Source organism: Fundulus heteroclitus, chromosome 21 (assembly GCF_011125445.2).
Source record: "Fundulus heteroclitus isolate FHET01 chromosome 21, MU-UCD_Fhet_4.1, whole genome shotgun sequence".
In the NCBI taxonomy this organism is placed as follows: Eukaryota; Metazoa; Chordata; class Actinopteri; order Cyprinodontiformes; family Fundulidae; genus Fundulus; species Fundulus heteroclitus.
Genome location: NC_046381.1, coordinates 39,674,685 through 39,694,098, shown reverse-complemented (window position 1 = coordinate 39,694,098; position 19,414 = coordinate 39,674,685). Strand labels below are relative to the sequence as shown.

The 19,414-nt window shown below is 43.7% G+C and overlaps 1 protein-coding gene across 8 annotated transcripts in view; it reads right to left on the bottom strand.

Moving 5' to 3' along the window:
- Nucleotides 1-2,031: 2,031 nt before the first annotated feature.
- Nucleotides 2,032-19,414, bottom strand: part of nebl (nebulette) — a 123,534-nt gene continuing 106,151 nt past the window's right edge. For 4 of the 8 annotated variants that reach the window (XM_036124927.1, XM_036124924.1, XM_036124926.1 and 1 more), the window contains 6 exons: nt 10,221-10,325; nt 9,669-9,846; nt 8,528-8,620; nt 4,597-4,692; nt 4,274-4,416; nt 2,032-3,046 (listed from right to left, as the gene is read on the bottom strand). In XM_036124927.1, coding sequence (XP_035980820.1) covers nt 2,870-3,046; nt 4,274-4,416; nt 4,597-4,692; nt 8,528-8,620; nt 9,669-9,846; nt 10,221-10,325 — 792 coding nt within the window. In that variant the 3' untranslated portion in view covers nt 2,032-2,869. The remainder of the gene's footprint in view (nt 3,047-4,273; nt 4,417-4,596; nt 4,693-8,527; nt 8,621-9,668; nt 9,847-10,220; nt 10,326-19,414) is intronic. The other 4 variants (XM_036124929.1, XM_036124930.1, XM_036124925.1 and 1 more) reach the window with 4 other exon arrangements.

Here is a 19,414-nt window from a genome sequence, read left to right as displayed (position 1 = left end):
ACACTAATTAGAATTTTCCTTTAGATATTGATATTAATAAAAATAATTGAGATCATTGAGCCTTGGGTTGGGTAGTTTTAGAGAAAAAGGCAGTAAATATAAAGAAAGATGCAGAAAAAGAATAAAATCACTGTTATTTTTTCATTTCTTTTTATTTCGCTCACATGTAACAGTCATAATAAAAACTCAAAGTGATTGATCATTCCAAATAAAATCTAAATAAATTGATCATAACTTGTGTTAACATACAGACTATTGATGAAAAAAAACCTAATAATACAGAAAAGCCCAAAAAAAAATCCTCCAAGCAAACAAGAAAAACCTTGAAGTGCTGCTTCCAAAAATCAACACAGATATATTCAGCAAATCATGTCCAAACGTTGCTATTTTTCAGAAAACCAAAGGTTATAAATGCTCTCCAGCTTTTATTCAGGACGCGGTTGGATGCATTCATCACAGCAAGACAACAAATACCTAAAAAACACAACTTACTGGAGACAAATTAAAATATCCATGTCCAAAAGCAGGAGGGAAAATACAGAAATGTTTGTTCTCACTCCGTCTGCGCAGCTTTCAGTCCAAACAAACAGATATGAGAGTTCAGTTCCCTGCACAGAAAACCCTTAAAATAAAATAAAAAGTGTGAATCACAGAGGTTAGTGTGGCTGTTTCTGACTGAAAACGAGACTTTTTCATCTCTGTAGAAATTATCCAACACAGACGAGGCAAAAAAACAAAAACCTGATTATTAAACTATAAACTTCCACGTTCCTTCTCCTCGTTCCTTCTGTCAAAACAGCTAAAAAAAGGACTTTATGTGTATTTTTGATTTTAAATTCTTTCCATTTCTCTGACACAGAAACTCTCTGCAGTTAAAATCTCTGGCTTTTTAACGCTAACATAATCAAACTGTGACGTTTCTGTGTTGCTGCTGTAAATTCTCCCACATCTGTGGTTCATTTCTAAGTTTATTGTTTCACCTGAACTGAAACCTCTCAGCTCCACAAACTCCATAAATTAACTCCATGAAGGTCCTGATGACCTGCGTTTGTTTGGTTGGGACTTTATCTCCAGCTCTTCCTCCTAAAAGGCTTTATTAATTTCATTTCCCTCTGGGGTAAATAAATATCTTTGAATTGAATTATTGCTTGTTTTGTTTCTCCATATGAACGTTTGTCCGGGTGTCATTTAGAGAAACTTCCCTGATTCTGCTGAGCCTGAACTTCCTCTGGTTTGACCTTATGAGGAAAAATCCACTAAATAGAGAAATATGCAGAACTTAAATGACTTTTTTGTTGCTAGGAAGCAGTTCATGATTGGTTGGTTGTCTAATAATATAGCTTTCTCTTGTTTTATTAATAAGGACTCAAATCAAACTAAACCGTGACAGAATCTCCAGCACAGCGTAGAAAAGTCACAGGATTTAACTAAAAAGACGATGATGGTCTGATTTTATTGGCTCCCGTTGCAATGATGTGTTTCTAGATAGATTTTTACTGCAGCAGCACAACCTCACAGAGATATTCCAGAAAATCTGACCTTTAATGCAATAATCTGACATTAGGAAGTAACTGTTATTAATAAAAATCACCAGTGGCACAACGATTGGCACCCTGCTGTCAGTAGAACGCTCCTTTGTCTCTTCCTCTGACATTTCCTGTCTCTCCTGATGGTCCAGAGTCCTCCGTCCCCCCTCAGACCCCCACAGGTCTAATTATCAGGAGCCGCTTTAGGAGAGAAGCTTGCAGCTTTTCTGGATCACAGACACACTTCTGTCTCACTTAATGGCATGCTCTCATGTCTTTCCCGTTTTGAGGAGGGGCTGAGAAAAAAATCCCTCTTTTTACCTAATATTTATGTTACATTAATAAAAGATTCATTTATAAGATATAATTATCCATCCATCCATCCATTTTCCGAACCGCTTTATCCCTCATGGGGTCACGGGGGTTGCTGGTGCCTATCTCCAGCGTTCACTGGGCGAGAGGCGGGGTACACCCTGGACAGGTCGCCAGTCTGTCGCAGGATATAATTATCAATTTTGATAATAAAAACAAAGTTTTATATATGTTAAGTTGTTAAATTAATTAAATTTGAGCCATATTAACTTTTAAAACCTTTGTAAAAAAGTCAGTGTAAAAAGTTGCCTTTTTTCAGAGAAAACATGAGCTTTTATGTTTTTATGAAGCACAGTTTCAAGTTATTAAAAAATAAGCTGCTGAAAAAAGTAAATGTTTTAAACAGCTAAACATGAATTATTATTATTATGTAGATTAGTTGGGACTATTAGAGTAATTGTGTTGAAATGACCCAAAGTCAGAGTGAAAGCTGCTTCAGAATATCTGACCAGGAAGGAAAACCTTCTGAGGATTAATTTAGCTCTTATCATAAGGAAAAGCTTCAGTTTGAGAGAACCCTAAAAATAAAAGCATCAAAACTAGTTGTGAGTGTATCAGTGAAAATAAATCAGAGTAAAAATGGAGAAATAAAGGAAAACTATCCCTGAACTCTGGACTGATGACTTCATTAAACCATCAGAGCTTCTTTCAGCCTCCACCAGCTCCTCCTTCTCCTTCTCTGGCTCCTCTCCAGTGACAAAGCCTTAAATCTTGATTAGAACCTCTCCTCCTCACAGACCGCCTCGTTTTATATTCCTAAATGAATCTGTTAATAAAACAAAACCTCCTGCAGTGGCTTTGATGATGTAACTCTGGGTTTCTGAGCCACAGGACCAGCTGAGAACACGAGGAGCTGGAACATAAAGGAACCCTGAAATGTAAAGAACATCACCACTGAGCGCATGTTTGCTGAAAGTCTTCACCCCTGCAGGACGACATCCTCCTCCTCCTCCTCCTCCTCCTCCTCCTCCTCAGTTGCAGCACTCCACATAGTTGGCCGGCAGCATGCCAGACTTGCCGGTCCTCTGCACGGTGCCGTACATCCAGCCTTCGTCGATGGGCTGGGCGTTGACGATGACATCTCCGTCCCTGAAGGACACCTCGTCGTGGTCCTGGGCCGCGTAGTCGTACAGCGCTCGGTAGACGCGCTGAGACGAAGCACAGACCAGCAGTTAGAGGGGAAAACATAAAACCCACTGAGCTGTGTGTCAGTGGAGTTCTTTAGATTAGAGCATAACTGTGATGTGGAGATGGAGTCCATCCTGTGGAGCCACCTCTGGCTTTCTGAATTGGTTTAAGTCTGGACTTTGACTAGGCCACTCCCCCATATGAACCCGTGCTGATCTAAACCATCCCATAACATCTCTGGCTGCAGGTTCAGGCTGGTTCTCCTGCTGGAAGGAGAACCTCCACCTCAGTCTCAGGTTCTCCTGCAGCCTCTAAGAGGTTCTCCTCCAGGAAGGTCCTGATTTACCTCCATCCATCAACTCTGACCTGCTTCCCTGCAGAAGGAGAGCATCCCCCACAGCATGATGCTGCCACCACCATGCAGGGCATAGTGTTGTTAAAGGTGGCGTACATCTGAGAGGTGGACCAAACGTTCTACTTTGGTCTGATTGGATCAGAGGACCTTCTCTCCCTCCATGGTTTGTGGCCTTAAGGCTTTCTTTCAACGGTTGTCTTAGTGCATGACTACATTTCTTCTCAACAGAACATCCACCTGAGCTGCTGGTCTCTGCAGCTCCTCCAGAGCCACCATGGTCCTCCTGCTTCTCTGATCAATGCTCTCCTGGTCCAGCCTGTCAGTCCAGGTGGACGTCCATGTCCTGGTAGGTCTGCAGGTGGTCCATCTTCTCTCCAGGTCCACATGATGATCAGAACTCTGGGAGGTTCTGTAGAACCTGACCTGCTGGAAACTGGACCAGAACTTCCCCCCTGACACGTCTGCTGGCTTCCTCTGTCTCCATGATGCTGGATGTTCTCTAAGGAACCTCTGAGACCAGAATCAGAACTGCTGCAGTGATACTGAGGTTAAATCAAACCCATCTGGACTCTGGTTATTAATCAGGTGTCTGAAGACCAATGGCTGCTCTGGGTTTTATTTATGGACCTGGCTGGGTTCCTGGGTCTCCGTGATGCTGGATGTTCAGAATAAATTACACACAAGGACTTTACCTACTAATTATTTGGCTCTGGATCTTGTTTATGGGTATCAGGGTAAAGGGGCGCTACATTTTTCACATTTTTATCCATAAAACATTTTGAAAAGCATTTCCTCCCCGCATCACAATTATGCTCTACTTCCTGTTGACTGTAAAATAAATAACAGAATTCCTGGAGTATGAACAGTTTCTGTGTTCCTGTCAGATGCGCACCGATGTGGCGGAGTGGGGCGGCGAGGTGACGGATCTGACGGAGGACATGCTGGTCTGGTGCATGTAGCCGTGGTACTGCTGATGCTGCTGCATCTGGAGGGCCTGCTGCTGGTGGTGGTGGTACGCTCCGGGCAGGACGGGAGCTGGGGGACAAACAGAGGAGCACACAGAGCGGTCAGCGGCTGCAGCCACGGCGTCCTCTGTGAGGAAACCCAGGGGGAGAGCTGGAGACCTGCAGCACCAAGGCGAGGTTAGGTGGGAGGAGAACACGGTCTGTGGGTTAGAACTCAGACTCTGGAAGGTTTTCACACCAGAACAGATACCAGGAGTGCTGGAGCTGCTGCGGTCCCACAGGTCAGAGGTCACAGAGCTGGCAGACTGCTGGGAGTGCTGCCGGCTCAGCCTGCGGCCTGCACGCTCTGACAGGCAGCCGCCAGCAGGTGGCAGCACAGGGCGGGGATAACGCCATCAGCCACACATCAAGATGGAGAGAAAGAAAAGTTCATTAGAACAAACAATTCAGCTGAATCAGAATTTACCGTCTGCCTGCTGTCATTTTATTTCATAGATTTATTGATTAGGTTCTTAGTTCATGCTCAGGTTCTTTGTACTTTTTGTGTTATTTCTGTTCTCCCACGTTTATTACACTCCTCCTCTTTCTTTATTGGTCTCAGCCGTTCCTCATCTCACCTGTTTCTGCCTTTCTGCATCTAAGATCCCTGGTTTTCTCCACTGATTTAACGCCTCCATCACTCTACCTGTAGTTCTGTGGATCTGCTGGATTGACCCTGATTCATCCTGACATACGGGTCTTTCACTGCTGTGAATCTCTGTGTAGAACAGGAATCTGCTAAAGAGCCAGAGTCTGTCAGAGCTCCTATATTAGTCTAAATATTCCTACCAAGGAGACTCTGCTTAGGGATTCAGGCTCAATCTGAACACCCTAAATAACACCTCCTAGCTCCTAGCTCCTAGCTCCTAGCTCCTAGTTCCTAGCTCCTAGCTCCTTGACCTTTCATGGGGTCAACAGAACTCTATCATGGGGAGGAAAGGAGCTTTGGATTGTCTGCAGAATTCAGACAGCCTTTAACTCTGACGTCATTATATGACAGAAACGCTCATAGATGATTGAGTCAAATCCAGGTCTACAGCCTTCTGGACATGAACTCTCTTCTCTCTGGACATTTTCATCGATTTCCATGACCAGGCTGTGTTTTAACGCCGTATCAGGCAAATAATTGTGGGAAACCTAAACGGTTCTTAGTGTCAGTAAAGGACGTTGCGAGCTTCCTAGGCTAAACTAGCCGAACGAGGAAGCATTCAGGCTCCTTTCCTGCCTCCTTCCTCACTGACTGCTCTATTCAGACACTCTGATCATGGAGACGCTGATGCTCTTCTGCTTTGGCTAAAGAGTCCTGACTATAAGGGATCGGATTGGTGCTGAGAGCCGCTCTGAGGAAGGAAATGAGGAGGTGTGGTTGACCCTGTGACGCTGTCTTTTAAGAGCTCTGATTGGTTGATGGTACCAAAAAATGCTCCCAGTAATCAAAGGAGAGAAATTAACCAATCAGACTGGATCAGGAAATGTATGCTGTGATGATGATTCTTTAAACAATTTACTGTCACACAGCATCAAAATGCATGGAGAAAGACTTCCGTACGGCTTCGAAGCGATTCTGGTCCACCATCCGGCGTCTCAGGAGGGGGAAGCAGTGCAGTACCAACACTGTTTACAGTGGGGGTGGTGTGCTGCTGACCTCGACTCGGGACGTCGTGCGTCGGTGGGCGGAATACTTCGAAGACCTCCTTAATCCCACCAACACGTCTTCCATTGAGGAAGCAGAGCCTGAGGACTCTGGGTCGGGTTCTCCCATCTCTGGTGCTGAGGTTGCCGAGGTTGTTAAAAAGCTCCTCGGTGGCAAGGCTCCGGGGGTGGATGAGATTCGCCCTGAGTACCTTAAGGCTCTGGATGTTGTGGGGCTGTGTTGGTTAACGCGGCTCTGCAACATTGCGTGGACATCGGGGGCAGTTCCCCTGGATTGGCAGACTGGGGTGGTGGTCCCCCTATTTAAAAAGGGGGACCGGAGGGTGTGTTCCAACTTCAGAGGAATCACACTCTTAAGCCTCCCTGGTAAGGTCTATTCCGGGGTTCTGGAAAGGAGGGTCCGTCGGATAGTCGAATCTCGGATTCAGGAAGAGCAGTGTGGTTTTCGTCCTGGCCGTGGAACACTGGACCAGCTCTATACCCTCAGCAGGATTCTGGAGGGGGCATGGGAGTTTGCCCAACCAGTCTACATGTGCTTTGTGGATCTGGAGAAGGCATTCGACCGTGTCCCCCGAGGGATCCTGTGGGGAGTACTCCGGGAGTATGGAGTACCGGACCCTTTAATAAGGGCTGTCAGGTCTCTGTACGACCGGTGTCAGAGTCTGGTCCGCATTGCCGGCAGTAAGTCGGACTCGTTTCCGGTGAGAGTTGGACTCCGCCAAGGTTGCCCTTTGTCACCGATTCTGTTCATAACTTTTATGGACAGAATTTCTAGGCGCAACCAAGGTGTTGAGGGGATCCGTTTTGGTGGCCTTAGGATTGCGTCTCTGCTATTCGCGGATGACGTGGTCCTATTGGCTTCATCAGGGCGTGATCTACAGCTCTCACTGGAGTGGTTCGCAGCCGAGTGCGAAGCGGCCGGGATGAAAATCAGTGCCTCCAAATCCGAGACCATGGTCTTGAACCGGAAAAGGGTAGAGTGCCTTCTCCAGGTTGGGGAGGATGTCCTGCCCCTAGTGGAGGAGTTCAAGTATCTTGGGGTCTTGTTCACGAATGAGGGGAAGATGGAGCGGGAGATGGACAGGCGGATTGGTGCAGCGTCTGCTGTGAAGCGGGCGCTGTACCGATCCGTTGTGGTGAAGAGAGAGCTGAGCCAAAAGGAGAAGCTCTCGATTTACCGGTCGATCTACGTTCCTACCCTCATCTATGGTCACGAGCTTTGGGTTGTGACCGAAAGAACGAGATCCCGGATACAAGCGGCTGAAATGAGTTTTCTCCGTAGTGTGTCTGGGCTCTCCCTTAGAGATAGGGTGAGGAGCTCAGTCATCCGGGGAGGACTCAGAGTAGAGCCGCTGCTCCTCCACGTCCAGAGGAGCCAGGTGAGGTGGCTCGGGCATCTGGTCAGGATGCCTCCTGGACGCCTCCCTGGAGAGGTGTTCCGGGCACGTCCCACCGGGAGGAGACCCAGGGGAAGACCCAGGACACGCTGGAGGGACTATGTCTCCCGGCTGGCCTGGGAACGCCTTGGGATTCCTCCTGAGGAGCTGGCCCAAGTGGCTGGGGAGAGGGACGTCTGGGCCTCCCTACTGAAGCTGCTACCCCCGCGACCCGACCCCGGATAAGCGGAAGACAACGGACGGACGGACGGACAGCATCAAAATGTTTGAACTCACCTTATTTACATCCTCATTATTTTGATTTGCTTATCATGATCAGCCAATCAGCTCTCTCTGTTTCCACCATCTTCCTGCTTCTGACAGTTTTACACTTTAGGAACTCTCTGAAGGCCTAAGATACTTTGTGAATAACTTTTATCTTACCGGGTAAAATTCTAAGACAAATCTTGTAAGATCTTTCCTAAACTTTTGTCTCTAAGAGCTACTTGTAGCCTCAGGTATCTTTGTGAATATGGGCACAGACCTTTAAACAATGCAAAACAGAAATATTTTCTCCCAAAATAAAGTTTAAGAACTACTTTTTACAATTACCACATCCTGAACTAATTCTGAGTCCAGATAACTCAGGTTTACTTTAACCCCACATCGGCTCCATTTTTATAATCCCAGCTTTAAGCTTTTGTTCTTTAGCTGTCGGTTATTTTCTCTGTTAAACAGTAATTATTATTATTATCCTCTGCAGACAGATTCTTCTCTAAACTATTGTGTTTTTTTTGTGGCTTTATGTTTTGCTTTTGTTCTGTAAAGTGCAGTGAAATGTTTTTGTCTTGAAAATGTCTAGAAACCAGCCAAGCAAATAAAAACAGCCATGCAGGTTAACTTCACACTGATCAACACAGAGGAGAACATGGTGTCTGAACTTCGGTTCTGTGCACCTTAATCTCTAATCTGTAAGCAGGTTAGCGGGTTGATGTGTCGGTGATTTATCAGCTGCTCCACACGTCATCTGAGCTAAGTGGTTTTAATTGCTCTGTTATTAGCTGTGAACACGTTCTCCTGCTGTTCTGTTAGGGAACGTCTCAGATGATCTACCCGACATCCTGCGGAGACTTTTGGACTGAATCTCGTCCTCTAGAGGGTCAAAATCAAAGATGGAGCCTGGATCTGTCCTCCACACCTTCAGGTCTTCAGAGAGGAGGACAAAAAAAACTATTCAGACCACAAACTGCAAAAGTCCAACAACCTTAAAGGGGAAAATAGAATATCGACTAAGTTTCAGTTTTCTTTCTCAGAAATAGACGTTTTAAAGCAGTCAAACCTAAATGATAAAATAAGTGTTAAACTGTCTGTTTAATGAACCTGGAAACATCACGAGCAGTGGATAAATAATTATAATATATTTAGATGATGTCTGTATGTAAACAAGCTCAGAGGACCTTGTTTAATCCACTAAACATTTCTATATGAACACCAAATAACTAAAAGGTCGAACTCTGCTCCGTCTCCTAAAGTAAAAAAAAAAAAAACAGGAGTTTAATGATGAGTTTTAGGAAGTCGGTATCGTGAAAGCAGCTGAGGTGTGGAAACTACTTCTGCTTGGGATGAGAAAGATTGTGCAAACAGACAAATCCAGCTGAGACGGTCAAAAAGTCAGAGACGGTCTTTTCAGAACCGGGATCCATGGACAGATGGAGGAAAAACCCATATGAGGAAATTTATGAATAAAACATTCAGTATGAAGGGTGGAGAATGATAAGAAGTCACTGGCATCAGGAACATTTTACTGCTAGGAAGAAATTATGTGGTAAAAATGTGGGTGGAGGATGATGAAGAAATTATTTTCTTCATCAAAAGTTGCATAAATCTCCAACTATTGACTTTTATAGCAAAATATCACAGAAACTTAAAGTAACAGCTTCAAGTTCTCAAACATCTGGAGGAGTCTCGGAGGGAAAATGGAGATAATATGTAAAATAAAAAATAAAATCAGACTATTAGACTGGATGCTGTAAATTACTGCTTTTAAAGGGAAGTTGGTACTGACTAAAATCAGTTTTGCTGCATCAAAGCTTAAAAAACACAATTAAACAACAGAAATCAGTCAAAAAATGCTGACTGAGAAAACTGAAGGCAAATCAAATTCTGGAATAAAAGCTGAAGAGCAGAGAAACTGAGGAGGAGGAGAAGGAAAGAGGAGAAACAAAAAGCCGACACTCCTGCTGCGCTCACTGACCTACGATGATGCCTCCGGGCCGCCGGTCCATCTCCACCGCCTGGGGGTGGATCCCTTTGCTGTAGGCCGCCTCTCCCATCATCTGATTGGCTCTCTGGTAGCGCTCCATGCTGGGGTCGTCCAATCCCGGCGTGAATCCTCTCCCGCGGGTTCGCTCAAAGTCCTCGTGATACTTGGCCTGCAGAGGAAAACGGAGAGGCGTTGGTGAGCCGACCGAGGCGAGGAGGAGCCCCAACAGAAGCAGCACACACACACACACACACACACACACACACACACACACACACACACACACACACACACACACACACACACAGAGGTCAGGGTGCGTTTGGTCAGTGAGCAAATAAAACCCAAACGTAGAAGTTTAGCCGATAAAAACTCTCCTCGGCTTCATTAAGCCTCATGTTTAAACACACTGGGACACCAGCTGCTGCTGCTGCTGCTGCTGTCCTCCTTCCCTGCAGGCGGGGGTTAGTCTCTGTGCGGCGGCCCCACCCTCGGTGCCACTCATGTTAGCGCCGCCGGGAACCACGGCAACCAGGCCGCTACCATGGAGACCGAGTCCTGGGTCCTCCTGACCCGCCGGTACTCGGGCGTGTCCAGCTCGGAGAAGCTCCGCCCCCTCAGCTCCTGCAGGCCGCGGCGGTACTTCACCTGTTCAGACACACGTTAGCAGGAGGTTACTGAGCAGCACACCTTATTTGGTCAGAGCACTTCCTGTGGGGGACAGCCAATCCCTGGCCAGTGTCTTAGGCGTGTCCTGCATTCTCTGGGTGTCTCTGAACATCTCAGCCTTACCATCAGAGGAAACCACAGCCTCGTCTGTTCAGGACACAATAGTGTTCACTGCAAAAAAGGAACTAAAAGTATGTAAAAGTTTCTTGAAATTAGTGTTTTTTTCCTTTATTTGAGAAGCTAAATAAGACTATTTGCCAGTGGAACGAGTATTTTACCCCTAAAATAGGATAATTAGACATCCTGGACATGAAATATGATTAATGAGATGAGTTGTTCTTATTTTACGTGCAAAAATCTTATTCCATCTTATTTAACTGCTCAAATAAAGTAATATTACACTACTTTCAAGGAAATTGTACATACTTTTAGTTGCCTTTTTGCCATTGTGTTTATAAACTGTGTTGCAATGATGAAAGTGTGTAAATACACTGAAGTTAGTGACGGCGAACAACGATCTATGCTAGCGCTGACCAGCTTTAACCGTGTAAAGCTCATGTTACTCCACAGCTAATTTAAGTTTTTAATGGTTCTATCCTTCAAACTAAATGCTGAACTAACTTTAGATTTGCAGATGAAGCTCTAACAATATTTATTTATTGACTACCATATTTTTCAGACTATAAGGTGCACCTAAAATCCTTAAATCTTCTCATAAATTTATGGCGCCTTATCTATGATCACTGTTGTGTTTACCTACTGATTTTATGTGGTAAAATGTGCTCATAAATCTGTTAAAATGTGTAAATCTGACTCCGCTCAGTGGATATTAGGAGTATTACGGTACACTGTGTCACTACCTGAGGACCCCTGAGCTGTCTACAGACTGCCTGACTGTAATGTCTAAACTAGAAGTGCATTTATGTAAGGCAGCCTGGAGTACGCGCTAGCAACAATAAACCTAGTAAGTTAATTCTATATAAAATGTTAGAAACAGGGCAGTGTAGTCCAGCTACTCTGTCCTCCCCACAGAGACGATAGAGAGCTGTGGACATGGAGGAGGGATGTTACACACTTTAGAAGAATATTTAGTGCTGTTTATTACGGTTCTGTACCAACATGGCGGCTGGCTGTAGAAACAGAAATTTAATCAGAACTGGACCTGCGCTGATGGATCCAGCTCCACAGGCAGACATGACTGATAATGAACCATCAAAGCTTCTTAAACCATTAAACCACACAGAAATGTGTCTACGGCGGTGTGTGTGTGTGTGTGTGTGTGTGTGTGTGTGTGTGTGTGTGTGTGTGTTTGTTCTTGCGTCAGAGTGAGGACCATCACCAGTTTTTAACCAACAAAGTGAGGTCAATTTTGGGAAGTGAGGACATTTTCCTGGTCCTCACTTTCTTTCATATAGTAATGAGCTCTACTAGCCATATAGATGTTACTCTGTCTTTTTTATAAAAGGTCCTCATTTTTAATGTAAAATGAGTCTGAAGGTTCACAATTCTCTTCTCACTAGGTCCCTCTAGTGTATAGTTCTGCAACTGCACTCAGGTTTCCACCAAACTGGTTCTCTACTGCTCCCCCTATAGGTGTTCTTTTGGCGCTGCACCCAAATCTTACCAGATTGAATGCCATTTTTAGTGATCAGTTTATTATTTAATATATAGGCAGTACATTTTTTATAGTGTAGGCAAAACATAGATTGAATCAGTATCAACCAAATATGTATTTTCAGGCTTTATGCATAAATAAAAATGGTTATATGCCTTCAGACTTATTCAATGCCCAGACAGGGAACATGATATTCAAGCTAGACATGATGTTGAAATTTTTTGTAATATAATTATGTGTAGATTAAAATTAATTAAACAATTAAACAATGTGTAGATGGCAGAAGATTCCTGGAGAAGCAGGTAACAGGTCGACATGAAAACAGACTGGTAACAGCAGGGATGATGGGGTTAAGGGCTGGTGACAGGATGAAAGCAGAGCTCAGCTCATTAAGGCTGCTGAACTCTCTGGAGGACCATTGAGCAGGAAAAGACAGTATAATTTTGAAACTTGAACTGAGAAACGGTAAGAACAAGATTGTATTCTGCATTACCAGGAGATGCTAAACTGTAAGATGAATCAAAATCCTCCACTGAAAAGTGCCTCAACAGGAGGAAAAACCTCAAAGGTCACAAAAGGTCCTGGCAGGTTCAGAGGCCAGACAGCAGATGTCTCTGACATTGATGGAAACCCTATTCAAACTTCTGTGCATGCTCCTATTGTTTAATTGCTGCACCCAACTCAGCCACAGAAAAAGATAGCTTTTAAGCTTTTGATGAAAATTAGTTGTTGCTTCCAGCCTATGCCTAATAGAAGGCCTCAGTTGTCAAGTCAGGGTTGAGTTATGGCACTTGCCAACTGGTTATGGAGGAAGGGGATGTATCGTTTTAATCGTCTAATCAGGCTTTTCACAACAATAACATACACATCCAGATCAGACCTTCCTAGCCATAGCAGCCGGGTCAAACACACTCCCATTTCTGGTGTATCTGTGGAGCACAGGAACCTTCCTACAGGTACTTCAGGTTAGCTACATGACAGTCCTTAGCCGCTAATGGGGTTGTGTTCCGCAATACCAGGAGATGCTACACTGTGAGATTATTCAAAATCCTCCACTGAAAAGTGCCTCAAATAGGGGAAAAACTTCAAAGGTCACAAAAGGTCAGCAGTCAGATTGGCCTCCTTCAGTCGCAAAACAGCACCACATCTGGGCCAAAACTGAACTTTTGACCACAAAGGGATCTAGTCCCATTTTCTATAGGTTGGTGACGCTATGGTGCCCAGAGTTATGGTGCAAGGAACCTCCAACCAGCTCCTGGCAGGTTCAGAGGCCAGAAAGCAGATGTCTTTGACATTGATGGAAACCCTATTCAAATTTCTGTGCATGTTACTATTGTTCAATTGCTGCACCCAACTCAGCCGCAGAAAAAGATAGCTTTTAAGCTTCTGATGAAAATGAGTTGTTGCTTCCAGCCTATGCCTTATAGAAGGCCTCAGTTGTCATGTTAGGGTTGAGTTCTGGCACTTGCCAACTGGTTATGAAGGAAGGGGAGGTATCGTTTTAATCGTCTAATCAGGCTTTTCACAACTATAACATGCACATCCAGATCAGAGCTTCCTAGCCATAGCAACCGGGTCAAACACACTCCCATTTCTGGTGTATCTGTGGAGCACAGGAACCTTCCTACAGGTACTTCAGGTTAGCTATATGACAGTCCTTAGCCGCTAATGGGGTTGTGTTCCGCAATACCAGGAGATGCTACACTGTGAGATTAATCAAAATCCTCCACTGAAAAGTGCCTCAAATAGGGGGAAAACTTTAAAGGTCAAAAAAGGTCACCTGTGAGATTGGTCTCCTTCAGTCACAAAGCCTCACCAAATCTGGGCCAAAACTGAACTTTTGACCAAAAAATAATTTAATGCCACTTTCTATTGGTTGGTGACGGTATGGGTGGGTCATTTTTGGGCCTCCAACCGGGTCCTAGCAGGTTCAGAGGCCAGATGGAAAATGTCTCTATCTGATTTGAGGGAACCCCTATTCAACCTTCTGTGCATGCTCCAATTGTTTGCTTGCCGCCCTCCACTCGGCCCCAGAAAAAGATTGCTTTTAAGCTTTTGATGAAAGAGAGTATTTGCTTCCAATCTATGCCTAATAGAAAGTCTGAAAGGCCTCAATCGTCATAATAGGGTTGAGTTCTGGCACTTGCCAACAGGTTATGGAGAAAGGGGAGGTCTCATTTTATTTGTCTAATCAGGCTTTTGACAACAATATCACGCACACCGAAATCAGATCTTCCTAGCCTTAGCAGCAGAGTCAAAGACACTCCCATTTCCGGTATGTCAGTGTAGCACAGCGATGGACAGTTCTGCAGGCTGTAGGATATAGTTAAAGTGTCATGCATGAGCCAGTCTCTTTATCAACTCTTCCCCTACAAATGGTACCATGCATTCCTGCAAAAACTTCCCCCACCTGCAGTAGGACGGCAAAACAAGTGTTTCACAAAATGGCGGATTTTCCGTCATGACTCCATTCTAAGATCTTGCTGGTATCACTTTAAGCCCTATCAAATGACCTTGGGGACCAATTAATGCTTATTATGGGCAGATATTTAAGAAATCATAGAGTATGCTGTTTTTTCCCCGTAAAGTAATCATTTTAATTTTGGATTCCTGAGTTTTAACATTTTGGACAGTAGATTTCTTTGCTGTTTAAAATATGTGAAAAGAAAAATTGCTGTTATGATGAAATCTATGACAGCCTCAGTTAAAATTATTACACAAACCTTTTTCTATAAATTAATCAAAATGAGCTTTTTAGGACAGTACAGCATGTTTATTGTATATAAACAAAATATTTTTATACCAATGATAACAAAATTAAAATTAATCATACAGAAAATCTAAAAAGGATCCTAAACATTATGCCCCTAGAATAAAACTCAGTGCAAAGTCATGGCTATTTTTACTTACGAAAACATCTCAGACTTAAGTCAGAGCCAGCAACCACTGAGTGACCCCTCCCTGACCCTCAACTTTGCAACATTCACAACCTGCAGATGGCCCATCAAGCTATTATCCAATCAGAGTCATGCATGTGGATTCTGCAATGTGCAAGAGGAATTCATGCTGCAAATTAGGAACAACAGTTGTTTGGCTCTGCTAATGTTTACAAAAAATTATTTGTTTCTAAAATAAACATTATTCAATGTACAATGGATTCTTTTGTTAAAATTATTAAATTATCAGGGGGTAATAAATCAGTGCCACACAACCTCAAGGTTTAATTTTATGTACAGCATAGGTTTTTTCTTCAGTGCATTAATCAGTAAAACGTAAAAAAATATGTTTATTTTCAAATCTTAAGTACATTTACTTCTCAATTACTTAAAATGACAAAAAGGTTGGTTGGACTCCTCGGTTCTCACTCTAATGGTAAAAAACTTTTTGGTAAATTAATTCTCCATGCATGCTCCTATTATTCACTTGCAGCTCCCCACTTGGCCCCAGAAAAAGATAGTTTTTAAGCTTTTGATGAACAAGAGTCCTTGCTTACAGCCTATGCCTAATAGAAGGCCTCAATTGTCATGTTAGGGTTAAGTTCTGGCACTTGCCAACAAGTTATGGAGGAAAGGGAGGTCTTGTTTTAATTGTCTAATCAGGCTTTTCACAACTATAACATGCACATCCAGATCAGAGCTTCCTAGCCATAGCAACCGGGTCAAACACACTCCCATTTCTGGTGTATCAGTGGAGCACGGGAACCTTCCCACAGCCACTTCAGGTTAGCTACATGACAGTCCTTAGCCGCTAATGGGGTTGTGTTCTGCAATACCAGGAGATGCTACACTGTGAGATTAATCAAAATCCTCAACTAAAAAGTGCATCAATAAGGGGAAAAACTTCAAAGGTCACAAAAGGTCAGCAGTCAGGTTGGCCTCCTTTAGTAACAAAGCCTCACCAAATCTGGACCAAAACTAAACTTTTGACCAAAAAATTATTTAATGCCACTTTCCATAGGTTGGTGACGCTATGGGTTGGCCTTTTTTGGCCTCCAACCCGGTCCTAGTAGGTTCAGAGGCTAGATGGCAAATGTCTCTCTCGGACATTGAGAGAACCCCTTTTCAACCTTCTGTGCATGCTCCAATTGTTCGCTTGCTGCCCTCCACTCGGCCCCAGAAAAAGATAGCTTTTAAGCTTTTGATGAAAGAGAGTATTTGCTTCCAACCTATGCCTAACAGAAAGCCTGAAAGGCCTCAGTCGTCATGTTAGGGTTGAGTTTTTGCACTTGCCAACAGGTTATGGAGAAAGGGGAGGTCTCGTTTTAATCGTCTAATCAGGCTTTTGACAACTGTAACACGCACATCCAGATCGGATCCTCCTAGCCCCAGCAGCAGGGTCCAACACACTCCAATTCCTGGTGTGGCTGTTGAGCACAGCGCTGGACCGTTGTGCGAGCTGTAGGATATAGTTACAAGATCATGCATCTAACAGTCTCTTGGTCAGCTCTTCCCCTTTTGCAAAATGTGTTTCACAAAATGGCGGATCTTCCCTAATTACCCTATTCAAAGTTCCTGCTGGTACCAGTTTATGCCCCATTTTAAATGGCCTTGTGAACCAATTAAAGCGTATTATGGGAGGATATTTAAGGACTCATAGAGGATGGCACATAACAAATGATGGCCTCCGACGTCCATAACCCCCCCCCCCCCCCCCCCCCCACACACACACACACACACAGCACAATTGCTTTTTGGGATCTCCTTGGAGCACTAAGGTCTAATGTTCTGGTGCCATTTATATTTTGCAGAATGAAGTGACAAAGTCATGCATGGGTTTCTGTTCTTCATATCATTTAGGCCTTTTTAACGGTACCAAGCATGTCCAGATCAGACTCTGCAGTGTGAAGCAATGGGTTCAAACACACTCATTGTGAGAGGCCTTAAGTTCCTTTTTGACTACATTCAAATGTATTAAAGGGCCCTGTTATGGTCTAATTGAAATTACCTTGGTGATAAATTATGTCTGCTTGTGGGATATAGAAGTGGCTAATTAGGAAATGGTTGGTGTTGTTTCGATGGTCTGATTAGCCTTGTTTCAACAGTGCCAAGAAAACCTCAAAAGAACAAACACACTCCATTTTGGACATGTTCCTCAATAGTATTACTTTAGTGAGCATTTAAACAGCAGTCCCTCAGCCCTGGAGCAGTTACAGACCCCAAATTCGCAGGGCATGTTTCTCATGCAGCCTGGAACGTGCTTGGAAATCTAGGTGGCTCAATATTAAGTACAATTTTCTCAGGTTTCTCTTCAGTAGCAAAGTGTCTTTTAGTTCTCCTACAAACCTACCTGTATCATTTAGGGTTGACAAAATTGGTTGAGTTTGTCGTAGAGGGCTGATTTTCACAAATGCTGTTCAGAGCATTAGCCTGAGTGGATTCTGAGAGTTTGGTATCACTGCACCATTTTGTCTGGGCGTGGCAGGGGCAAGAATGGGCAAAAAATTGACCTTTGACACCTCATGACACAGAGACACATTGTCCAATGTTGCCCGCATTTGTTGTGCAGCTTCCCCCTTAAAGCTTCTACAAAGTAGGCAGAGCCCAACTTTCTATGACCTTCCTACAGCTACGTAGGGTTAGCAACATGAAAGTCCTTAATGGCTAATGCGGTTGTATTCTGCATTACTAGGAGACACTACACTGTGAGATTAATCAAAATCCTCCACTGAGAAGTGCCTCGAAAAGGGGAAAAACCTGAAAGGTCACTAAGGGTCAGCAGTCAGACTGGCCTCCTTCAGTAACAAAAGCCTCACCAAACCTTAGACAAAACTGAACTTTTGACCAAAAAGGGATCTAATGCCATTTGCTACAGGTTTGTGGCACTATGGGAACGGGTGGGTAATTTCTGGGCCTCCAACCGGGCCCTAACAGGTTCGGAGGACAGACAGCAAATTTATCCCTCTTTGACACTGAGGGAACCCCTTCTGTGCATGCTCCTATTGTACACTTGCTGCCCCCACTCAGCCCCAGAAAATGATAACTTTTAAACTTTTGATAAAAGAGAGTATTTGCTTCCAGCCTATGCCTAATAGAAAGCCTCAAAGGCCTCAGTCATCATGTTAGGGTTGAGTTCTGGCACTTGCCAACAGGTTATGGAGAAAAGGGAGGTCTCGTTTAAATTGGCTTTTAAAAACTGTAACACACACATCCAGATCGGATCTTCCTAGCCATAGCAGCCGGGTCAAACACACTCCCATTTCTGGTGCATCAGTGGAGCACAGGAACCTTCCTACAGCTACTTAGGTTTAGAAACATGACAGTCCTTAGCCGCTAACGGGGTTGTGTTCCGCATTACCAGGAGGTGCTACACTGTGAGAGTAATCAAAATCCTCCACTGAAAAGTGCATCAAAAAAGGGAAAAACCTCAATGGTCACAAAAGGTCAGCAGTCAGATTGGCCTCCTTCAGTCACAAAGCCTCACCAAATCTGGGCCAAAATTGAACTTTTGACCAAAAAATAATCTTATGCCACTTTCCATAGGTTGGTGACACTATGGGTGGATCATTTCTGGGCCTCCAACCTGTTCCTAGCAGGTTCAGAGACTAGATGACAAATGTCTCTCTCGGACACTGAGGGAACCTCTATTCAACTTTCTGTGCATGCTCCAAATGTTTGCATGATGCCCTCTACTCAGCCCCAGAAAAAGATTGCTTTTAAGCTTTTGATGAAAGAGAGTATTTGCTTCCAGCCTATGCCTAATAGAAAGCCTCAAAGGCCTCAATCATCATTTTAGGGTTGAGTTCTGGCACTTGAAAATGGGTTATGAAAAAGGGGGAGGACTTGTTTTAATCATCTAATCAGGCTCTTCACAACAATACCACGCACATCCAGATCCAATCTTCCTAGCCTTAACAACAGTGTCAAACACAATCCCATTTCTGGTATGTCAGTGCAGAACAGTGATGGACCATACTGCAGGCTGTAGGATATAGTTAAAATGTCATGCATGAGCCAGTCTCTTTATCAACTCTTCCCCTACAAATGGTACCATGCATTCCTGCCAAAACCTCTCCCACCTGCAGCAGGAAGGCAAAACAAGTGTTTCACAAAATGGCAGATTTTCCCTCATGACTCCATTCAAAGATCTTGCCTGTATCACTTTAGGCCCTATATAAAATTACCTTGGGGACCAATTAATGCTTATTATGGGCAGATATTTAAGAAATCATAGAAATCATAGTGTATCTTGTTTTCTTCCTGTAAAGTAATAATTTTAATTTTGGATTTCTGAGTTTTAACATTTTGAACAGTAGATTTCTTTGCTGTTTAAAATATGTGTAAAGAGGAATTGCTGTTATGATTAAATATATGACAGCCTCGGTTAAAATTATGACACAAACCTTTTTCTATAAATTAATTAAATCGAGCTTTTTAGGGCAGTACAGCATGTTTATTGTATATAAACAAAAATATTTTTATACCAATGACAACTAAATTAAAAATAATCATACAGA